This window comes from Gorilla gorilla, chromosome 4 (assembly GCF_029281585.2).
Source record: "Gorilla gorilla gorilla isolate KB3781 chromosome 4, NHGRI_mGorGor1-v2.1_pri, whole genome shotgun sequence".
NCBI lineage: Eukaryota > Metazoa > Chordata > Mammalia > Primates > Hominidae > Gorilla > Gorilla gorilla.
In genome coordinates, this window is record NC_073228.2 from 32278408 (window position 1) to 32302865 (window position 24458).

The 24458-nt window shown below is 39.0% G+C and overlaps 1 protein-coding gene across 1 annotated transcript in view; it reads right to left on the reverse strand.

The window, feature by feature from the left end:
• Positions 1-24458, reverse strand: part of VMP1 (vacuole membrane protein 1) — a 133213-nt gene that overhangs the window by 58073 nt on the left and 50682 nt on the right. The window contains exons 6-7 of the mRNA XM_004041244.5: positions 17569-17736; positions 8823-8954 (exon numbers count right to left, since the gene is read on the reverse strand). Of these exons, the coding sequence (XP_004041292.1) occupies positions 8823-8954; positions 17569-17736 (300 nt within the window). The remainder of the gene's footprint in view (positions 1-8822; positions 8955-17568; positions 17737-24458) is intronic.

Here is a 24458-nt window from a genome sequence, read left to right on the forward strand (position 1 = left end):
TATTTTCTAACTCATTCTCATGCAATCTTAAAATTTAAATTTCCACTCATAGTTACTGATTGATTTTACTTAATTTGCCGTTTTAGCTACAGTTGATTCAACTTTTCCGTATTTTATTGCTTCTATCAAATTGGAGGTTTTACCAAATACATGTTATCTACGAGCAGATCCCAGCAACAAAGTCAGATAAACTTTGAATCTTTGCTAAACTGATTACTATAAGAATTTGTAAATCATAACCAATAAGATGTGACTAGAAAGATGTCAGTAAAGTTATAGCTTAGCAAATAAGAACCCAGTATCTTTTTAATATACCATTTCTAACATTTATAAAAATATAATAGGAAAAAAGATGCAAATTAGAACAACAAAATATAAGACAAAACTAACATATTGAAATCACTTGGAAAATAGTGTTGGAACAATATACAATTAGTTAATTACCTAAGAAAGAAAAAAGTTAGATTCCTACATCATATCATATGTAAAAATATTTTCATAGATTAAAGACTTAAAAGAATAAAACCATAAAAGTACTAAAAGAAAATACAGGCCAGGTGCGGTGGCTCATGCCTGTAATCCCAGAACTTTGGGAGGCCAAGGCTGGCAGATCACTTGAGGTCGGGAGCTCGAGACTAGCCTGGCCAACATGGTGAAACCCCATCTCTACTAAAAATACAAAAATTAGCTGGGCGTGGTGACATGTGCCTGTAATCCTAGCTACTTGGGAGGCTGAGTTAGGAGAACCACTCGAACCCGGGAGGCAGAGGTTGCAGTGAGCCAAGATCACACCACTGCACTCCAGCATAGGCGACAGAGCGAGACTCTGTCTAAAAAAAGTAACATGTAACAAAACATACCCAGTAAATGACATGGAAAAACTACTGGGAATAAGGAATAATACTGGCAGCATATGACAAAGAGCATCTTCTTAAATATGTAAACCAGTAAGAAAATGAAAAATATATCATAAAAAAGATATATGCACCTGTTAGATGAACATTCTATTTCTTCTTTATTTGTATTTTCAGCATTTCATTATAATAAACATACTTTGTAGTAAGAAAAAAACCCGTTATAGCAAAGATGTGAAAATATTTGATGGCGTGGAAAAATATTCACGTTTTTAGATTCAAATCAAGTCACAAAACAACAAACAATATGATTTCACTCTTAGGTATATAAATATTTATAGAGAAAAGACTAAAGGGCACTCACCAATTTTCTACAATGAGATGTATCACTTCGTAATAAAAAACAATTTTATAATAACATCGGTATCACATGTCTATGATACTGTGAAAAAGGAACTTGTGACTAAAATTTATGGTATGATTCTAATTTTTATAAAAAGTTATGTATGCAAAGAAAGCAGTCTGGAATACAGTGATTATTACCCTACACTGGGGAGAAGGTGTGTGAGCTTTCACTTTTTACTTTATAATACTTTTGGAATGTAAGAATCTTATTACTAAAATCACTTGTATAATTAAAAAATATGCAGATCTGTAAAACATAATATAAGCAAAGGGCCTAAGACAAATTCATGATTGAAAGCATTAAAAATCTTCTCTTTGCCAAGCCATAGCAAGAAACTCTCCTTTGAACAAGAATTAAAACATTAGTACTCTCTCAGATAATTTATAACATGGAAAACCGGCAACAGTCTCTTTCCACTTGTTCTCCCTCACCCCTTCAACTGCAAAACAACTATAAACAAATAAAAATTAAAAATCTTATACACCTTATCTGAAACTGTGAAAAAGTATGTAAGGAAAATTATATCCACATCCACTGAAATCTATCATAAGCCACAAAATTGATGGAAACTGGTGAAAAAATCATGAAAAGGAATGAAGAAAAGAAAAATCAGTCTGGGCACAGGGGCTCAAACCTGTAATCCCAGCACTCTGGGAGGCCCAGGCGGGTGGATCACCTGAGGTCAGTAGTTCGAGACCAGCCTGGCCAACATGGTGAAATCCCATCTCTACTGAAAATACAAAAAATTAGCCAGGCGTGGTGATGGACGCCTATAATCCCAGCTACTTGGGAGGCTGAGGCAAGAGAGTTGCTTTAACCCAGGAGGCAGAGGTTGCAGTCAGCTGAGATGGCGCCACTACATTCCAGCCTGGGCAACAAGAGTGAAACTCTGTCTCAAAAAAAACAAAAAACAAAAACAAACAAACAACACGAAAAATCCAATATAGGAGAAAAAAACTAGTTCTTCACTTTTTATTGCATTAACCTGGATGAAAATATTGCTACAGTATGATATGGTAAGCACAGTACTACTACCATGCCCAGCTAATTTTCTGTATTTTTGGTAGAGATGGGGTTTCACCACATTGGCCAGGCTGGTCTCGAACTCCTGACCTCAAGTGATCCGCCCACCTTGGTCTCCCAAAGTGCTGGAATTACAGGCGTGAGCCACTGCACCAGGCAACAGTATATGATTTCTAACAAAGAACATGAAACAGTATGTGTGTACATTTTGCTCACTTGATTTTTCAATATAAATAAGCAAATATGAAATTAGGTACTGAGAAATGTGCAGTTTATCTTAAAATAGTGATTTTAATTATTGGCTTTACAGGATGAAAATAGCCAAACCTCATAACCAACAGAAGTATTGTGTGCATTCTGGTTTCCACGACTCAAAGAAAAAGTGGTATTAGAGAAGATCCCCTCAAAAAGTAACTAATCAGGGACATAAGAGATGAAAGAAAAAGATTATTACCCCAACAGTAGATAGATAAAGACTGAGAAAAGAAATGGTCAAAGTCTTCAAGAGCTCAAATTACATGGATAAAATAAAGAATTCTTCATCAAATTCTAGAAGATCTTAGTTTTAGGAACTGAGCTTTTAGATGGCAATAAGCTTATGAAATTCATTCTTTAAAATTCTAAAACCAAAACCCTGCAAAGAATGAAATAAGTCTTCCAGTCTGATATTCTAGCCAACGCAGGGTGTGCTATGGATGGGATCCTTGAGAGATATCACACAGAAACAAGGCACTCACTGCACTCTGTGAGCAATACGAATGACTTTTCTTAGTTTAAACCACTAAATATTGGGGTGATTTGTTACTCAGTAATACACAACTGGAATACTCTTTGTTCTAAAAATAACCCCAAAACATAGAAAACAGAAATGAGAACTCAACCTTTGATGAAGTTAGCATTAATAAATGAGGACAGGGCAAACAGAAGAAAAGATTATACCTGAGAGCGTACAGGTGAGGGATATGTAAGAGAAGCAAAATACTTTGCCCCACAAAACTCCAAAAGAGCTCTTCAGCAGAACTGCCAGAAGAGGCTGGCATAGGGCTGAAAACAAGGAGAATGCAAAAGACTCCCAGGTCCCATCCCTACTCAGCACAGCCAGGCAAGTCTCTCTCCCATATCAGTAGGAGACATAGTCTCTAGACAAAAGTGAATGTTCTGGGCTCAGGACATACTTGTGCTTGTGTTTGTGTAGGTATTCACAGATAGAACAGAAAGTGAGTTGAGCAACAGTCCACATACTAAATGGAGATCTCTAACCACTCTTCCCCAGTCTAGCTTTAGTGTGTCAGCAGCAAGGCTGATACAGATGTTCCTTGACTTACAACGGGTGACGTGTCTTAACCCCTTCGTACTGAATATATTGTAAATCAAAAATGCATTGAATACATCTAACCTACCAAACATCATAGCTTAGCCTAGCCTCCCTTAGACATGCTCAGAAGACTTACATTAGCCTATAGTTGGGCAAAATTACAGTACACTGCAGAGTATGGACATTTACCCTCATGATCACCTGGCTGGGAGCTGTGGCTCACTGCTGCTACTTGGCATTGTGTGAGAGTATGGTACCACATATCGCTAGCTGGGGAAAAGATCAAAATCCAAAATTCGACCTATGGTTTGTACTGAATGTGTATCAATTTCATACCATTGTAAAGGTGAACAATCATAAGTCAAACCACTGTAAGTTAGGGACTGTCTGCATTGCCTAGGCAAGAAATTGAAGGATCCATCGTGGAGAAACTGAACTATCCCCAAGAAAAGATCAATAGACACTGATACATGGAGGTTCTCAGTAAATATTAAGCCTGGATGCCACTTGACTGTACAATAGGGAAGCCTCACCATCACTACACCTGGCCTGTACGCACATAGCTTCCACTTAGCTTTTAAGTGCCTTATTCTTTTTTTTTTTTGAGACAGAGTCTCGCTCTCACCCAGGCTGGAGTGCAGTGGCGCGATCTCGGCTCACTACAAGCTCCACCTCCCAGGTTCACACCATTCTCCTGCCTCAGCCTCCCAAGTAGCTGGGACTACAGGCACCCGCTACCATGCCCAGCTAATTTTTTTTTGTATTTTTAGTAGAGATGGGGTTTCACTGTGTTAGCCAGGATGGTCTCGGTCTCCTGACCTCATGATCCGCCTGCCTCTGCCTCCCAAAGTGCTGGGATTACAGGCTGAGCCACCGCACCCGGCCTTAAGTGCCTTATTCTTATATAAACATACAAATAAGGATTATCAGGCTTTGAGGAAAGCCTCGAACTCCAAATTGAACAAACAGAAAAGACGATGCCTGAAAAATACATACAAATTGCTTTTTGAAAATAAATATGTAACAGCAGAAAAACATTTCGATATAAGACTTAGAAGATAAACTTGGGAAATCTCATAGATAGTAAAATGAGATAAATATTAGAAGCAAAAAGGTTTAAAAAATTAAAAGGATGGGCATAGGAGGCCTAACATTGAAGCAACTAGAATTCCAGGAAGCAAGAACAGAGACTAAAGAGGGAAAACTCATATAAAAAATACAAGAACATTTCCCTAAACTAAGGAAGAAGTTTTCTGAGCACCTATCAGAGTACACTTTATTTGTTTTTTTGTTTTGTTTTGTTTTGTTTTGAGACGGAGTCTTGCTGTGTCACCCAGGCTGGAGTGCAGTGGCATGATCTTGGCTCACCGCAACCTCTGCCTCCAGGGTTCACGCGATTCTCCTGTCTCAGCCTCCCAAGCAGCTGGGACTACAGGCGCATACGACCACACCCAGCTAATTTGTTTATATTTTTAGTACAGATGGGGTTTCACCATGTTGGCCAGGCTGGTCTTGAACTCCTGACCGTAGGTGATCCACCCACCTCGGCCTCCCAAAGTGCTGGGATTACAGGCATGAGCCACTGTGCCAAGCTCAGAATACATTTTTAAAAGACTGTACCTCAGATAATGAACCTAAAAGCTTCTAGAGAGAAAAAAAAAAAAAAAAAGTAGACTGCTTATAAAGAGGACTCAGAAGGGCATCGGTCCTCTGGATACCAATTACAGAAACTTGAAGACAATTGAACAATGCCTTCCAAATTCTAAGTATAAAAAGTGATTTTCAACCCACAATCCTATATTCAGTTAATTAATTGTGAATGAAGAACATGCTAGTTTAGAATGTATGGTATCACATTTTCCATTTACTCACCCTTTCACAGAAAGCTACAGCAGAATATGTTCAAGCAAAATGAAGGTGTAAATTAAGAAAGAGGAAGACAAGAAATCTAAACCAAGACAGAAGCAACTGTGCAGAAGGGCAACTGAACAGCAAGTCCAGAATGGAGTGGGAGCATGGAGGGCTCCAGAGAGATGACTTCATGAAAAAAAATGGAATTGATATAATTTTATTTGTGTTACCGAGTGGAAAGTGGTATCATGAGATGTTTTTACAGGGCTGTTGGAGGGGAAAGAAGGCAAGCCAGAGATGTAAAGACTATGCAAATTCGAAAATGTTAATTCTAAGAAAAAAAGGTTTAAAAACAAAAGGAGAAATAATCATAGTACATTAGTTGACTTATGAGAGAACAACTCTCATACCCATTTGGAATCCAAGTCATAGCAAAAAAATGTATAGCTGCAAGCCACCTTATATTTATTCCACTTCAACTTGCTGATTTCATATAGATAAAAGAAGAATTTTAGAGATGTTAAATGACATACATTAGTTAGTGCCATAACTCAAAGAACTATCAGTTGTCACAAGTCTCACCCATCTGCTTCTGTGGACAGACTGGTTTCAGTAATCGGAATACACCAGTAATGCTGGCATTCTGAGTTTTTGTTCTACCTATAAGTATGTGAAATTTGGGAAGTAACAACTAAATCTACTGTTTTCTATAAAGTTAGAAGAATGGTACCTTTCCAAACTCCCTCAGAGTTAACACAAGGGTCATATTAGATACTGGATTTTTAAAATGTTAAAAATAATTTTAAAAGTTTATATTTGTAATAATTATTAGCATTAATATAAGCATTATGATGTCATGAGAGGCATAATATTTGGTTGGCAGATAAGGCAAAGCAGATACCAGGGCAATTTGCTCTTTCCACAAAGAGCAGATGTTCATAGCTCTTTATTTCATTTGGTTTATATTTGGCTATTCTAAATTCATATTTGAAAGTTTTGTATTTAATTAAAAACTATAACCATACTTGGTTGAATTTTATTTCATAATGCTTCTTGTTTTTTTTTAGGTGGGGTCTTGCTCTGTTGCCCAGGGTAGAGTACAGTAGTGCAAATGCAGCTCACTGCAGCCTCCACCTTCTGGGCTCAAGCAATGCTCCTGCTTTAGCCTCCCAAGTAGCAGGGACTACAAGAATGCACCACCCTATACAGCTAATTTTTCATTTTTTGTAGAGATGAGATCTTGCCAGGTTGCCCAGGCTGGTCTTGAATTTCTGGCCTCAAGCAATCCTCCTGTTTCAGCCTCCCAAAGTTCTCGGTAATAATGCATTTTAAAAAAGCCTATCTGACTTGAAGATGGAGATTCAATCTTTCAACAAGGTTTTTAGGAATTTTCCTGAAAACAAAACACTCTGTTGAGATAACTGAGATAGAGGCTGATAACACAGATTGTGATTAGGTCAAAAAAGCCTCAACCAATTATGTTATTGCTTGCCTAGGCCTAGCATTTAATATTTTTCTGTTTTGAAAGTTTACCTTGCTCATCTTGAGGACATTGTCTAGAATACTCCAGGGCATTCATTAATCTGACTGAGGCAAAGGCAAGTCTGAACTGCTGAATAGTTTGAACTGTTAAATATTATTCAAAAAGAAAGTTCAGGCCAGGTGTGGTGGCTCACGCCTGTAATCCCAGCATTTTGGGAGGCCAGGGTGGGAGGATCACTTGAGCCCAGGAGTTTGAGGCCAGCCTGGGCAACATAGTGGGACCCTGTCTCTACAACAAATAAAAATTAGCTGGCCATAGTGGTATATACCTGTAGTCCCAGCTACTTGAGAGATTGAGGCTGGGGAATAACTCTGTGTTTTTTGAGATACTCCCATTCTGTCACCCAGGCTGGAGTGCAGTGGCACAATCAGGGCTCACTGCAATCTTTGCCTCCCAGGCTCAAGTGATCCTCCCAACTCAGCCTCCCAAGTAGCTAGGACTACAAGCATGCGCCACTAGGCCCAGCTAAGCTTTTAAAAAAATTTTTTGTAGGCCGGGCGTGGTGGCTCACGCCTGTAATCCCAGCACTTTGGGAGGCCAAGGCGGGCGGATTGCGAGGTCAGGAGATCGAGACCATCCTGGCTAACATGGTGAAACCCCGTCTCTACTAAACAAAATACAAAATATTAGCCAGGCGTGGTGGCGGGCGCCTGTAGTCCCAGCTACTCGGGAGGCTGAGGCAGGACAATGGCGTGAACCCAGAAGGTGGAGCTTATAGTGAGCCGAGATCAGGCCACTGCACGCCAGCCTTGGCGACAGAGTGAGACTCCATCTCAAAAAAAAAAAAAAAATTTTTTTTTTGTAGAGACAAGGTCTCACTATTGCCCAGGCTGATCTCAAACTCCTAGGTTCAAGTGATCTGCCCACCTTGGCCTCTCAAAGTGCTGGGATTACAGGCATGAGCTACCACCCTCGGCTGGAGCCTAAGAGTTTGAAGCTGCAGTAAGCTATGTTTATATCACTGCACTCCAGCCTGAGTGACAGAGTGAGACCCTGAATCAAAAACCAACAAACAAAACAAAACAAAAAAAAGGAAGAAAGAAGCAAAGAAAGAAAAAGTTCTACTATTACTATTGTCATATATACTACTACATATTGCTTACTAGTTTAAAGTTTTAGTAACTACTTAAGAATTTGATATAATTCATGTATTTCCCTAGCAAACATTTCAGCAGCTCTGCACACTATGTGGAATACCGAATGAAGCTGCTTTCAAGGGAGGAAAGGGCCACTATAGTAGATATAGCCATAAAATAAGATTTCTTTCTTTCTTTTTTTTTTTTTTTTTTTTTTTTTTTTAGAGAGAGGGCCTGTTGCTTAGGCCAGAGTACAGTGGGATGATCATAGCTCACTTGCAGCCTCAAACTCCTGCACTTATGCAATCCTCCTGCCTCGGGTTCTCAAAGTGCTGGGATTACAGGAGTGAGCCACCACATCTGGCCTTTGATGTTATGTTTAACAATTAATTCAGAAGTTCTATTATTTTGGACTCAGAGCAGCAGTCTGCTTGGTAATACCTCTAAACAAATAATGGAGAAAGTAAGTTTCAGCTCCTTAACATCATTGGCAACATTAATTTACCCTGGTTTCTGACAAGGTGTTTTAGTGTATTAAGAGTTGTCTTATTGCATTTTTTCTATTCTAAGATCAAGATTATCTTTTATATTTTGACCTTTCTAAATATTCTATCTCAAGCAATATTTTTCTTTCTTCTTTTTTTTTTTTTTACTTTAGCAGTTTTCTTCTTCAGAGTAACTACTAACAATTTTACCTTAATAGCCTCTTTAGGAAGAAGTAAAGTGTTCTATTTTCTATCCCCACTGTTCTTACTTGTGCAGACTCTGCATGTTCCAGCATCTCTTCAAATTCCTGATACTCTTCATCATCTGGTTCAGCACCTGAGAGGCGAGCTGCTCTGGCCATGAAATACGGAGGCAGCTCTCCGATTGCTGTACCGATACCCTAGGTGAAAAACCAAAATACTTACAATGAGGTTCTGTTCTCAACAGTGACACTTAATAGATCAAACCCATACTCTTCTATATCACCAGAAGCATTTTGAGATGCAATATATTGGGGGAAAGCATACGCTACATAATCAAAATAATAAAAGTTTGAATCCTGGCTCTAATTCTGACCTATCTGATGCTTGGCAAGCATCACATAAAACCCTTAAGACAAGCCAGGCACAGTGGCACGCACCTGTAGCCATAGCTACTCAGGATGCTGAGGCAGGAAGATCACCTGAGCCCAGGAGTTTGAGGCCAGCCTGGGCAACATTCTGAGATTCCTGTCTATGAAAAAAAAAAAAAATCTTGAGACAACACCTGGCTCATTGTAGACACTAAGTAAATTTTAGTTCTCTAGAATCTCTACTTAGACTCTGTTATTTTTATCATTTGCCCACCCCCCCGCCCCGCCCCGCTTCTGATATCTAAATGATCTGGTAATAAGAATTCACCAGTGGCTGGGCATGGTGGCTCACGCCTGTAATCCCAGCACTTTGGGAGGGCAAGGCGGGCGGATCCCAAGGTCAAGAGATCGAGACCATCCTGGCCAATAGGGCGAAACCCCATCTCTACTAAAAATACAAAAATTAGCTGAGTGTGGTGGCACGCACTTGCAGTCCCAGATACTCTGGAGGCTGAGGCAGGAAAATTGCTTGAACCTGGGAGGCGGAGGTTGCAGGGAGCTGAGATCGCACCACTGCACTCCAGCCTGGCAACAGAGCAAGACTCTGTCTCAAAAAAAAAAAAAAAAAAAAGAATTCACCAGTATATGTGTTAGATAAAAATTCTCTAGGAAATCCTCTGGAACTTCAGAAGTTGCTTTAATTTAAATACAACTTTTCTTCTGTTGAGTTAAAACTTTTAACAAATTGTAGTCAGAAAGCCCTTTGAAAACTAAACATTAGGATGAATAAGTTTTCTTTTTCTTTTTTTTTTTTTGAGATGAAGTTTCACTCTGTCACGAAGGCTGGAGTGCAATGGCACGATCTCGGCTCACCACAACCTCTGCCTCCCAAGTTCAAGCAATTCTCCTGCCTCAGCCTCCCTACTAGCTGGGACTACAGGTGTGTGCCACCACGTCTGGCTAATTTTTGTATTTTTAGTAGAGTCAGAGTTTCACTATGTTGGCCAGGCTGGTCTCGAACTCCTGACTTTAGGTGATTCACCTGCCTCGGCCTCCCAAAGTGCTGGGATTACAGGTGTGAGCCACCACGCCCAGCCAAGCTCTGCTAGTTCTTAAAAAGCAATGTTAAGCATTTCAGTTTGCTCTGTCTTATGTTTCTGCCTCCAGATGCTCTGAAAAGAATTCCCAAGGGACCAAATCAAATTCAAATATTTTGTATTCACAATGGGTGGAACCAACAATTTCCACGTGTAACTACATTATCCATACTTGAAACAAGAATTTTGAAAAAGAGTCCAGGCACAGTGGCTCACGCCTGGAATCCCAGCACTTTGGGAGGCCGAGGTGGGTGAACTGCCTGAGCTCAGTAGTTTGAGACCAGCCTCGGCAACATGGCGAAACCCCAACTCTACTAAAATACAAAAAATTAGCTGGGCATGGTGGGGCGTGACTGTAGTCCCAGCTACCTGGGAGGCTGAGGCATGAGAATTGCTTGAACCCGGGAGGTAGAGGTTGCAGCAAGCTTATGGGTGACAAAGCGAGACTCCATCTCCAAAAAAAAAGAAAAAAGAGAAAAAGAATACTTAACTGCCAAAAGATTAAGCCTACATTTAGTCAAAAAACAGACAGAGAAGGCAGGAGAGACATATATACATGGATATAGGCAAAAACCAAATCATATATATTGCTAAATAAGAAAAGTTGGTCAGACGTCATGGCTTGCACCTATCATCCCAGAACTTTGGGAGGCTGAGGCAGGCGTATTGCTTATGTACATGAGCTCAAGAACAGCCTGGGCAACATAATGAGGCTGTCTCTACAAAACATTATGCACTTGTGGTCCCAGTTACTTGGGAGGCTGAGGTAGGAGGATCACCCGGGCCCAGGAGGTCAAGGCTGCCATGAGCTGTGATCATGCTACTACACTCCAGCTTGGGTGACAGGTGAGACTCTGTCTCAAAAAAAAAAAAAAACCAAAAAAACCAAAAAACACTGTAATGTTGGCCAACTTTGGAGGATGCTAGAGAACCAACTTATTATTTTAAAAACTGGTATAATAAAGATCAAGTATTTATCTTTTTCTGATATAAACTATATCTCGGGGTAACTAAATTAGTGACAAGGAAAAGTTTTCCTTCATCAAAGTATTATTTCAGGCCCAGTACGGTGGCTCATGCCTGTGATCCCAGCAGTTTAAAACCGGCCTGGGCAACACAGCAAAACCCTGCCTCTACAAAAAATTAGCTTGGCATGGTAGCTTGTGCCTTTAGTCCCAGCTATTCAGGAGGCTGAGGTGGGAGGATTGTTTAAGCCTGGGAGGTCAAGGCTGCAGTGAGCTGTGATTGTGCCACTGCACTCCAGCCTGGTGACAGAGTGAGACCCTGTCTCCAGTTAATAATTAAAAAAAAAAAAAAAGGTGTAATGTAACTGGGATACTAATATTTTATAACCTCTAATAAAATAATGGACATATATAATAAAAAATCATCCATGGTGCTAATATCACAAAAAGGAAGGACAAACAGACATTGTATCTCGTGATAGAAATACACAAGGCTATGAAGTGTATTCCTATTTACAAAAAAAACCCCACAATTTATCAACTCAAAGGAAACACAAGGAACAGAGCAACATGCTTAAATTATACTAATTAGAATTTAGTCAGTAAAATTCAGACCATGGGAAATTATTTAACAGTTTCTTCAGCATAAATTTGAAAAGAAATAAAATCCCAGCACTTTGGGAGACTGAGGCAGGCGGATCACTAGGTCAGGAGTTTGAGACCAGTCTGACCAACATTGTGAAACCCCATGTCTACTAAAAATACAAAAAAGTAGCTGGGTATGGTGGTGTGCGCCTATAATCCCAGCTACTCGGGAGGCTGAGGCAGGAGAATTGTGGGAATACGAGAGGAGGTTGCAGTGAAATGAGATTGCGCCATTGCACTCCAGCCTGGGTGACAGTGCAAGATCCCATCTCAGAAAAAAAAAAAAAAAAGAAATAAACGTAATCAGAAAAATTTGAACACTAATTGGATAATGAATTTTAAGAGACTACTACAGTTTCTTTTGGTGTGATAACGCATTTTAGGCCCCAAGGCTGATATATTTACAGATGATGTGTATTATGATATCTGGGATCAGCTTCAAGATAATTGAGAAGAGAATGAGAAAGGGTATAGATACAACAATATAAACTATTAGTTAATACTAGCTGAACTTGAGTGAGAGTATATTAAATTCATTTTATAATTCTCTGCACCTTTGGAAAATCTTCCATAGAAAAAAGTAGGACAGAAAGTGTAACATTTTACTCAAAACATGAACTTCTCCTAAGTTCAAATGTTAAGTCAAATGTTCAACAGTTCTGAAAGCAATCATGTGATTCAAGCTCATGACAAATTTCCCAAAAGTTAAGAAGGAAGTAACATAATGGACTGAAATGAAATCAAGGGCTGTATACTGTCTTATACGTAGTTGACTATATTTACTGTTATATTTTAGTTTAATTCTCCTAGTGTTTTCCCATATTAGCAAGAAACAATGGGAATCATGAGTCAGTACTCTCTTATTATGCAAATAAATAACAAGGGAATTTAGTCATCCAGGCAGGTGTCCCAAAACACATTATACCCTAGACACAGACATTTATTTATCTCAAATTAGATACTGAAGCCTCATCATTTCATAATCCTTACAATTTTATGATTCTCTATAAAATTCAAATATATATTTGTATAAGATACAAAATTCTTTACATTTGTTTATATTCAAAACAAAACATAAATTGTGGAACACTGAAAACTGTCAGCCTAAGTTTAATTAAGGAGAGAGAATGACTGGCTTCCTTACTGCAAAATAAGTGGTATGTACAGTCAAGCAATAATTCAGAAAGCTCTCCTCCAAACCATCTACTACATACAAATTTATTACCCTTAAATCCTTCTTAAACTAGAGAAGAGTTTAATATGCACAAAATATGCAAACCAACTGATAACACAGCATCTTCTTGGAGTGCTAATTTTATTCAAAGATTCATTCAAAGATTTATTCAAAGACAAAAATTCTGAATTTGTACTTTTAAAAAGTTTTGTCAGGTGAGGTGGGGAAAAAACATTTTGTCAAGTGAACTCACAAGCAAATCTGCAGCACGGTGCTTTTATATTAAGAAATGTAAGTTTAATGATAAAAATCTGGAGAGCAGGAATTAAAAAAAATCTATCTTTTTCATCGAGAAACCCTGTCTCTACTAAAAATACAAAAAAATTAGCTGGGCATGGTGGCGCATGCCTGTAATCCTAGCTACTCAGGAGGCTGAGTCAGAATCACTTGAACCTGGGAGGCGGAGGTTGCAGTGAGTGAGATTGTGCCATTGCACTCCACCCTGGGCAACAAGAGCGAAACTCTGTCTTTAAAAAAAAAAAAAAAAGTTTTCATTTTATTTATTTATTTATTTATATTTTTTTGGAGACAGAGTCTCACCCTGTTGCCCAGGCTGAAGTGCAGTGGCACAATCTTGGCTCACTGCAACCTCTGCCTCCCGGGTTCAAGCAATTCTCCCACCTCAGCCTCCTGAGTAGCTGGGATTACAGACCTGCGCCACTACACCCGGATAATTTTTGTATTTTTGGTAGAGATGAACTTTCACCACGTTGGCCAGGCTGGTCTTGAACACCTGACCTCAAGTGAGCCGCCTGCCTCAGGCTCCCAAGTAGCTGGGACTACAGGGGCCTGTCACCATGCCCAGCTAATTTTTTTTTTTTGTATTTTTAGTACAGACAGCATTTCACTATCTTGGCCAGGCTGGTCTTGAACTTCTGACCTCATGCTCTGCCTGCCTTGGCCTCCCAAAGTGCTGGGATTACAGGCGTGAGCCTCCGCGCCCGGTGAATTAATTCTTATATATGGTGTAAGGTAAGGGTCCAACTTCATTCTTTTGCATGTGGATATTCAGTTTTTACAGCATCCCCCTTGTTTTTTTTTTCTTTGAGATGGAGAGTTGCTCTGTCGCCCAGGCTGGAGTGCAATGGTGTGATCTCAGCTCACTGCAACCTCCACCACCTGGGTTCAAGCGATTCTCCTGCCTCAGCATCCCGAGTAGCAGTGATTACAGGCACCCACCACCATGCCCAGCTAAGTTTTATATTTTCGGTAGAGATGGGGTTTCACCATGTTGGTCCGGCTGGTCTTGAACCCCTGACCTCAGGCGATCCACCTGCCTTGGCCTCCCAAAGTGCTGGGATTACAGGTGTGAGCCACTACACCCAGTCCCCAGCACCATTTGTTGAAGACTGTCCTTGTAAATGTTGAGAACAATATTAACAAATTTAAACATAACTTAGTGTGTGCTGTATTTTTAATATAACGAGACAGTTACAAAGAAGGAAAGAAGAGCAAACATTTGACCTATTAATCAGTATTTATTGACATTCCTGTATTACATGGAAAACTTTTTCAAAAAAATTAATTTTTTTTTGAGATGGAGTCTCGCTGTGTTGCACAGGCTCAAGTGCAGAGGTGCAATCTTGGCTCACTGCAACCTCTGCCTCCCGGGTTGAAGTGATTCTCCTACCTCAGCCTCCCAAGTCACTGAGAATACAGGTGTGAGCCACCATGCCCAGCTAATTTTTTGTATTTTTAGTAGAGATGGGGTTTCACCATGTTGGCCAGGCTGGTCTCAAATCCACCTACCTCGGCCTCCCATAGTGCTAGGATTATAGGAGTGAGCCACCATGCCCAGCCCTATGTGCAAAACTTAATGCTGATTACTATGATGCTAATACATTTAAGGTATATTTAATATTTTTTAAGATCCTAAATATTATTTGGGGAAGAAAGCCACCATACCAGCCAAATTAACTAATTTAAAGCATGTATAAAGCCAGGCCTAATAAGCACTACAGACAATATATACTACAGAAATTTGGAGGAGGCAGTTATCACGGCCAGCTGAGATAGTGGTTTTCATTTGTTGGCCTTAAGCTTAATCCAGCAATGTAAATAATTTTTGAAGAACAAAAGTATAATATTAAGAAAAAAAGACAAATTTACATACAAAGTCCCTTTTCTAGCATGTTCCAAGTATCTTCTGTTATTCTAACATTTTTTTCATCAAAAGACTAATGTCATCAAATTTATAAAGCATATGCAACTAGTATAATAAATTTGTTTCCAGTGTTTATAAAAGAGCAACAGGAAACATGACAATTTTTCCTGTCTTTCATATTCAACAAATTCAACATGATGGTATTTCCTTTATAATTCTTTTAAAGCAAAACACAATTGCTAACACTTAACTGTGTTTCAAAACTCTGCTTCTCCTGAGGGTATGGTATTCATGCTCATTTTAATGAGTTAAGATTTGTAAGTGATCTGTTCCATAATCTTTAATTTCCTAAGAAATTGTTAGTGGGAAAAAATTACAGGAACATAACAAATCTCAATGAGTTAAAAAAAAAAAACCTCAAATGGTAAAAGAAATCTTTAACCAATGAATTATTCCTATGGATGCCGAATAAATTTAGGCATACAGGGCTGGGTGAGGTGGCTCAGGCCTGGTGGATCACCTGAAGTCAGGAGTTCAAGACCAGGCTGCCCAACATGGAGAAATCCCGTCTCTACTAAAAGTACAAAAAAATCAGCCGAGCGTGGTGGCGGGTGCCTGTAATCCCAGCTACTGGGGAGGCTGAGGCAGGAGAATTGCTTGAACCTGGGAGACGGAGGTTGCAGTGAGCTGAGATCGTGCTACCACACTTCAGCCCGGGCGACAGAGCAAGACTGTCTCAAAAAAAAAGCAAAAAAAAAATTTAGGCACAAAAAAAAAATTGTGTGGATTAGAATCCATCTGCCACTTAACATGCTGTCCAAAGAATTTTGTAAAATAAACTTAAGCAAACCACAAAAAGAATAACTGGAACAACTGAAAGTAAAATTGCCATATACGATCATACAGCCTGATACGTTCACTATAATAAGGCTTGGTTTATATTAAGAAATGTCTGACCTTACTTTAGTTAGCATTATAATAACTCAGAAAATGAAATGCGTTCTCTAAGAACATAATATTTTCTTGTTGTTGTTGAGATGTAGTCTCGCTCTGTAGCCCAGGCTGGAGAGCGGTGGCGGGTCTCGGTTCACTGCAACCCCTACTTCCTGGGTTCAAGCAATTCTCATGCCTCAGCATCCCCAGTAGCTGAGATGACAGGTATGTGCCACCACGCCCGGCTAATCTGTGTATTTTTAGTAGAGGCAGGGTTTCACCATGTTGACCAGGCTGATCTCGAACTCCTGGCCTCAAGTGATCTGCCTGCCTTGGCCGCCCAAAGCGCTGAGATTACAGGGATGGCCACCAGGCCCAGCCAGAGCACAGTATTTTAATCTAAAAGTAAGACATACAGGAGGATCACTTGAGCCCAGGAGGTTGAAGCTGCAATGAGCCGAGATGGCACCATTGCACTCCAGCCTGGGCAACAGAGCAAGGCCCTGTCTCAGTAAATAAATATATAAATAAATAAATGCATACGTACATATAAACACACACAATTTTTATTTGCCAAATAAATAAAAGTAAAATTTTAAAATAAAAAAAGTAAGACATATGACATTTACCAATCTAATATTTATATATAACTATATATTACCAATCTAATATTTATATATAATTTATATAACTCTTAGATAAATTTTAAAAGTTTATCAGGTATAGAAATACTAGAACAAATTTTATAATGTAGTATACAGTTGACCCTTGAACAACATGGATTTGAACTGTGCCAGTACAAGTGATAATGGGTGTGCCTCTCATGGCTCCCCATCTACCTCCTCCACCTCCTTTGCCTGTGCCACCTCTAAGACAACAAGACCAACCCCTTCTTTCCCTCCGCCTCCTCCTCAGCCTCAGCCTCTTCAACATGAAAATGGAGTGGAAATGATGATCCGTTTCCACTTAATTAATAATAAATATATTTCCTTTCTCTTATAATTTTCTTTGTAATATAGTATACAATACTATATTAACACATATAAAATATGTGTTAATCTACTATTTATCATTAAGGCTTCCGTTCAACAGTAGGCTATTAGCAGTTAAGTTTTTGGGGAGTCAAAAGTTATATGTGGATTTCCTACTGCACAGGTGGTTGGCACCCCTAACCCACACAAGGTTCAAGGCTCAACTGTAGTTCCATCATCTGTACTCCCTTTCCCTCCTGGAGTCTACTTGGCCTCAGTTGCTTTGTGATACATATGGTTCATGCCTTTCTTCTCAATGCCATTCATGAATAGGAGATGGTCTAAAAGGTTTCTTTTGCCTTGGAAGTAGGTAGCTGGTTACTGACTGAATCGTTTACTGACAAGGAATATGTTTAGATTCCATTTCAATAAGGTACACACACTATCAAGATGGTGAGGTTAGTTTTAAACAAATACGAAAATGCATATCTTACCCACATGCAGGCTTCAATCCTAACTTTTGAGATGATACTCCACAAAGAAATGGTTCCTTCAGTGCCCTCTTCATCTGGACAAATAATCTGATCAGGATAGGGTGGTTCAGGAAAATTAACTGAATTGCATTCATAAGCAGCTAATGTAACTGAGGCTATATGTGGACCCTATAAAACAAATACAAGAAACTTCTGATGAGAACTATTAAAAAATTATCAATACACATTATTTTAAAAGTATATTAATTGCCGTGTAAGAAAAATCTTAGCTTTCAAAGAACAAAAATAATTCTAAATAATTTCAAGATGCAGTTAGTAATATGAAGAAAATAATCCTTCCCAGAATCTCTTCCTGGTTGACTTAAAAAAAAAAAAATCAGATTTATTGAGGTAAAATTTACACATAATGAGTCACTTATTTGAGGTCTACATTTCGATTAGCTTTGACGAACATATTCAGCCATATAACCACACCAATCAAGATACAGAACATTTCCATTACTGCAAAAATGATCCCTTGGCCAGGCACAGCAGCTCACGCCTGTATTCCCACCACTTTGGGCGGCTGAGCCAGGATGACTGCTTGAAGCCAGGAGTTCGAGACCAGCCTGGGCTACAAAGCAAGACCTCATCTCTACAAAAATTTAAAAAATTAGCCACGCATTGTGGCATGTGCCTGTAGTCCCAGCTACTCAGGAGGTAGGAGGCATAGCTTGAGCCCAGGTGTTGGAGGCTGTAGTGGGCTATGATTGTGCCACTGCACTCCAGTCTGGACAACGGAACAAGGCCCCATCCCTTATAAAAAAAAATCCTTTGTGTTCCTCTGTGGCTAATTCCCTCCCTCAAGTCCTAGTCCCCGGCAACCACTGATCTAATTCCTTGCTTGACTTTTATTTTATTTATCTATATTTCTCATTTGTTAGATAATTCCTTTTATTAAAGAAAACTTCCTGAGCCACTGTTCTTTTAGGCACAATTTGAGAATATCACTTTACGTCCTTACTTAAAAACAGCTGGTGATCTACCACCTCATGTAACCTTTCCCAGTGAGATCATAAAGCAAAAATGTAACTGTGAAACCAGTATCAATGAGTTTTACACAATGGTTCCTAAAAGCACAAGATGAGGTGTCTGCATACTAGGGAGTTGGTTAAAATATAAATTCCTGGGTCCCTTAAGCATAGGTTGATAGATGTCCTCTAGCATACAGTAACTAGCAGCCATCAGCTATTATGAAGAGAAATACTTTATTTGTAGAATAAAGTTATTTACATATATACACACATGAGATTTTATTACTAATTATATTGTGCAAGTATTTCTGAATCTGAAGGTTTCTATTAAAGATTTCTCCAATGATTTTTCATAAATGAGTCAGTCCCACAGAAAAGTAAGTGGGCCCTGTGTATAAGAAAGTATTTTAAGATCACTTGATGAAAGAATCTGTGGTTCAAAGTACATAAAATCTAGTGATAAAAATAAAACTAAGACATTCTACTATCAAGATAATAAAATTTTGTTTGATGTTAATATACAAAGTTGTTCACACATATGTGATATTTATCTCTAAATAGAATCGGCATTTTCTGTTAAAATAATACCTAAAAAATGAAATCCTTGGCACTGAATCAGTTAATTATTAGTTTTTTCTGGATCAAAAAAATCAATGTGAAGTTTTAGCCTTTGTTCCTCTTTTTGGGGACTTTTAATTCTTGGAAATGCAGAAATATTAAAGTATTAATTATATAAGATTTTGAAAATACTTTGACTACTTAGGTTTTTGAAAACTTATGATTAACCATGAAATCTACAATCATTTCTTTAAATGCCAGGTGCACACAAGAGATTTCACACTTGGGGGAAAAAAGAATTATTTTGTGATACTACAAAAAAACCCCAAAGTTTGTGATATTCAGAATAACTGCATAGTTTGTGAAACATTTCTCCTCATACAATTATAGCTATCAGACATAATTAAAAAAAAAGAAGAAATCAGCTGTAACTTCCACCTTTACTATTAGAAAACACAAAAGAGACATATGAATGCCAATAAGTGAAAAAGAAGAAAATTTAAGAGTTTGTCCATGCTGTCCCCATGTTACTGTCCTCTTTGGCTACAGGTACAGCTAAAGTTAGAAATGAATTTCAAGTGAACAAAAATAAAATTGCCCTGGGAGCTAAAATAATGAGATTTCTGGGATAGATAGGAAAGAAAAAGCTATGTTTGCATTCCAGAAATATAAAAAATGTATCCTAACAGATTAAACACATTATCCAATAAAATAAAAGTTCTTTATAGTTTTCATTTTTAGTTATTCTGAAAAGGGAAATTTTCAACAATCTGATTTGAGAATGTTTTTTCAAGTCTCTGATTTGAGAATTCTTTCTTCTAAAGAAGTCTGTTCATTCACTCAACTAAACTGACATATATTTTCCATAACCACACTAATAAGTCATGATTACTCAGCCTTTGAGGCAGATGTGGTGGTTCCCAGACAAAATGAACATTAACAACTCAGTTTCTTGTCCTTTGTTCATAGTTTAAACTATATTAAGTGATAGGAAACCTCACAAGTTCTATTCAACATTTTAGCTTAATGGTTTTTAAATATAACCGATTTGAATGAAAAAATATGTTTATATGAAAAATTCAAATAAAAACAAAAAAATTTTTGATTAAAAGTTTTAAAAGTTACACATAATTCAAACTACTTTTAAAGTATATTTTCTAAAAACTACAAGTCTCACTACAATGTAGCAAATATGAGTCACATTTTTAACCATACTAAACAAAGAAACAAGAGGGTAAAGACCCAAACAGCTACAGTATTAATTGAAAAGCCTAACTGGATAAAACCTGCCACAGGATATAAAATTTATATATTTACTGAGCAGCAGGTTCCAACTCTTGTGGGAGCATGGGTTAGGGATCCCGGTCTATGGCTGAAGGTTTTCTGTCTCACGGCCGGATGAAGTAACGGATACTAGACTTTCATTTCTATAGCAAACAATTAGAAAACTGGACAAAATATATGGGACAATTCTTTTTAGACATTGTACTACAGGCAGTACAGGGCTTTGATTACTAAGAGAAGGGATAAAAATGAAGAAACCATACATTGACTCTGGCTTCTTGTCTGTAGACACATTCCATGCCTGCCAAAAATTCCATGGTCAAAAGAGCAAGAGCCCAAACAAAGCATGTTGCTCCTGCCGAGTTGAGAATGAGACTGGGGTTCACGAGTTCAGGATTCAAGAAGGCTGAGGCAGTCAGAATTTATGAGGCAGTATACCAGAAAAGAGAAAGCTACACAGAGAGAAGGAACTCTAGAAATCTGCACAGGGGTCCCCTTCAGACTCTGGCACACAAAGCTGCATTGCATGCTAAGGTGAGACCACAAGTCCAGGCAAAGAACTACAAGAACAACTGGGAAAAGAATAATTACTGGGGATTTGTAAACTGACCAATTCCCAGAGTTCACACAGGCCTGGGAAACATTTGTGATCAACCAGCTAGAGTAGAGAGACTCAGCATTCAACCCAGAAAGGTCATGCCTGGGTAGGTATGACCTTTCCTTCTGGTCCTAAGGTGAAAGCTACTCTAGTCTGACCCTAACAGGGTTTAAAACAAGTCTTAAAAAGATCAAGCTGATCCACAGGTAACTTAACTGTCCCCTTCACCCTCCCCCCACATCAATGTTCTATAGTGGAAGACAAAATCCATACAATCAACAATTTAATACTACATATCTAGCATTCAATTAAAAATTACTAGCACTCAATATTACTAGATATGCGAAGCAGCAAATTATAACTCATAACCAAAAGAAATATTGCTCAATAGAAACAGACCCAGATTTGATGAAAAGTATCAATCCGCAGACTTAAGAAACTGAACAAATCCAGTCAGGATCGACACAAAGAAAATAAAACACATGGGCTGGGTGCGGTGGCTCACGCCTGTAATCCCAGCACTTTGGGAGGCCGAGGTGGGTGGATCATGAGGTCAGGAGTTCGAGACTAGCCTGGCCAACATGGTGAAACCTGTCTCTACTAAAAATACAAAAAATTAGCCGGGCGTGGTGGCAAGTGCCTATAATCCCAGCTACTGGGGAGGCTGGGGCAGGAGAATTGCTTGAACCCAGGAGGCAGAGGGTGCGGTGAGCTGAGATCTCACCACTGCATGCCAGCACAAAAAAGAAAAGAAAAGAAAACATATAGGCCAGGCATGGTGGCTCACGCCTGTAATCCCAGCGCTTTGGGAGGCCAAGGTGGGTGGATCATGAGGTCAGGAGATTGAGACCATCCTGGCTAACATGGTGAAACCCCATCCCTACTAAAAATACAAAAATTAGCTGGGTATGGTGGTGCGCACCTGTAATCCCAGCTACTAGGGAGGCTGAGGCAGGGGAATGGCTTGAATCCGTGAGGCGGAGATTGCAGTGAGCCGAGATTGCGCCACTGCACTCCAGCCTGACGTCAGAGCAAGATGCCATCTCAAAAAAAGAAAAAAGAAAATAGAAAATAAAACATAATCTAACTGCTAAAAATCATCACAATCATGTCATAATGAAATTGCTATAATTCAATGATAAGAGGAAAAGTCTTAAAAACAACAGAGTAGATAAAAATAAAACATTATCTACAGGGAAAAATAGGTCAGACTTTTCATCAGAAATAATGCAAACCAAAGGACATCAGAATTACTTCTTTAAAATGTCAAAGAAAAAAATACCCGTGAATCTGGGAGCTAGGGAAAATATATTTCAAAAAAATATATTTCAAAACAGTACTGTGGATTTACGACATATGAGGAAGTAAAATATACAAGAAGTAAAATGTATGACAACTAAAGCATAAATTATAAATTATGGGAGGAGGAAATGAAGAACACTATTATAAGGTTGTTATATTTTATACAAAACGAGAAAACAATACTTTATTGTTCACCCTGTAAGTTAATGGAGCATATTGCAAACCTTAGGACAACCACTAATTTTTTTTTTCTTTTTTTTCTGAGAAAGGGTCCTACCCTGTTGCCCAGGCTGGAGGGCAGTAGTGTGATCACAGCTCAGTGGAGTCTTGACTGCCCAGGCTCATGAGATTCTACCTCAGCCTCCCGAGTAGCTGGGACCACAGGCATGCATCACTACACCTAGCTATACCACTAAAAATTTTAAAAGAAGTAGAACAAACAAGCAAATAAATTCAATACCAAAAAAAAAACAAAAACAAAAACACCAAAAAACAAAACAAAACAAAACAACAAAAAAAATCCTCAGTCCAAAAGGAGGCAGAGAAAAAAGAAAAAGGAATGAAAAATTAGATATGACAAACAGTTTGAGGGTAGACTTAAACCCAATCATATTGATAACTACATTAATTGCAAATGGACCAAATGTATAAATTCAGGCAGACACTGTCAGACTGGATTAGTACACGCTGTCTATAAGAAACCCACTTTAAATATTAAGAACCCAGAAAAGAAAGAGTAAAGAAATGGGAAAAGAAAAACCATTTAAAAAATCCATAAAAAAGATAAAGTAGCTAAATTGATATTAGACAAAGTAGATTTAACGACAAAGAATATTAACAGAGATTCATAGGAACAAATGATAAAAGGTCTAATTCTCAGGAAGTCAGACCGATTCTAAATGTGTATACACCCAATAACAGAGTGTGAAAATACATAAAGCAAAAACTGACAGAACACAGAAATGAACAAATCCCCAATTATAGCTAGAAATTTCTTTATTTTATTTTTTTTGAGACAGAGTCTCACTCTGTTGCCCAGGCTGGAGTTCAATGGCACAATCTTGGCTCACTGCAACCTTCGCCTCTGGGGTTCAAGCAATTCTCCTGCCTCAGCCTCCCAAGTAGCTGGGGTTACAGGCACCCGCCACCACACCCAGCTAATTTTTGTATTTTTGGTAGAGATGTGGTTTCACCATGTTGGTCAGGCTGGTTTTGAACTCCTGACCTCAGGTGATCCACCCAACTGGGACTGCTGGTGCAAGATACCACACCCAACTAATTTTGTTGTTGTTGTTGTTGAGACAGGGTCTCTCATTCCATCACCCAAACTGGAGTGCAGTGGCAAGATCTTGGCTCACTGCAGCCTCAACCTCTAGAGTTCTGGTGATCTTCCCACCTCAGCCTCCTGGATAGCTGGGACTACAGGTGTACACCACCACGCCTGGCTAATTTTTTGTAGAGGTGGGGTTTTGCCTGTTGCCCAGGCTGGTCTCTAACTCTTGGGCTCAAGTGATCTACCCACCTCAGTCTCTCAAAGTGCTGGGATTACAGGTGTAAGCCAGAGTGCCCAGCCCAGCTAATTTTTTAAAATTATTTGTAGACAGGTCTCCCTATGTTGCTTTAAACTCCTAGGCTCAGGGGATCCTCCTACCAACACCTCCCAAAGTGCTGGCATTACAGGTGTGAGCCAGCGCACCTGTCCCAGATAATTTTTTTTTTTGTTATTTTTAGAGATGGGTCCCCCTATGTTGCCCAGGCTAGTCTCAAACTCCTGGGCTCAAGAGATTCTCCCAACAAGGCCTCCCAAAGTGCTGGGATTACTGGTGTGAGCCACCACACCTGGCCCCATCTAATTTTTCTATTTTTTGTAGAGACAGGGTCTGCCTATGTTGTCCAGGCTGGTCTCAAACTCAGTTCAAGGGATCCTCCTGCCTTGGCCTCCTAAAGCACTGGGATTAGAGGTGAGCCACCATGCCTGGCACATACATAGTTGAAAACGTCAACATCTATATTTCATTAATTGATACAACAACTACACTGATAATTGTATGGACACAGAAGATTTGAATAACATAGAAAATACCACCCAGCAAGAGCCAAATATATATTATTTTCAAGTACGCATGGAATATTTG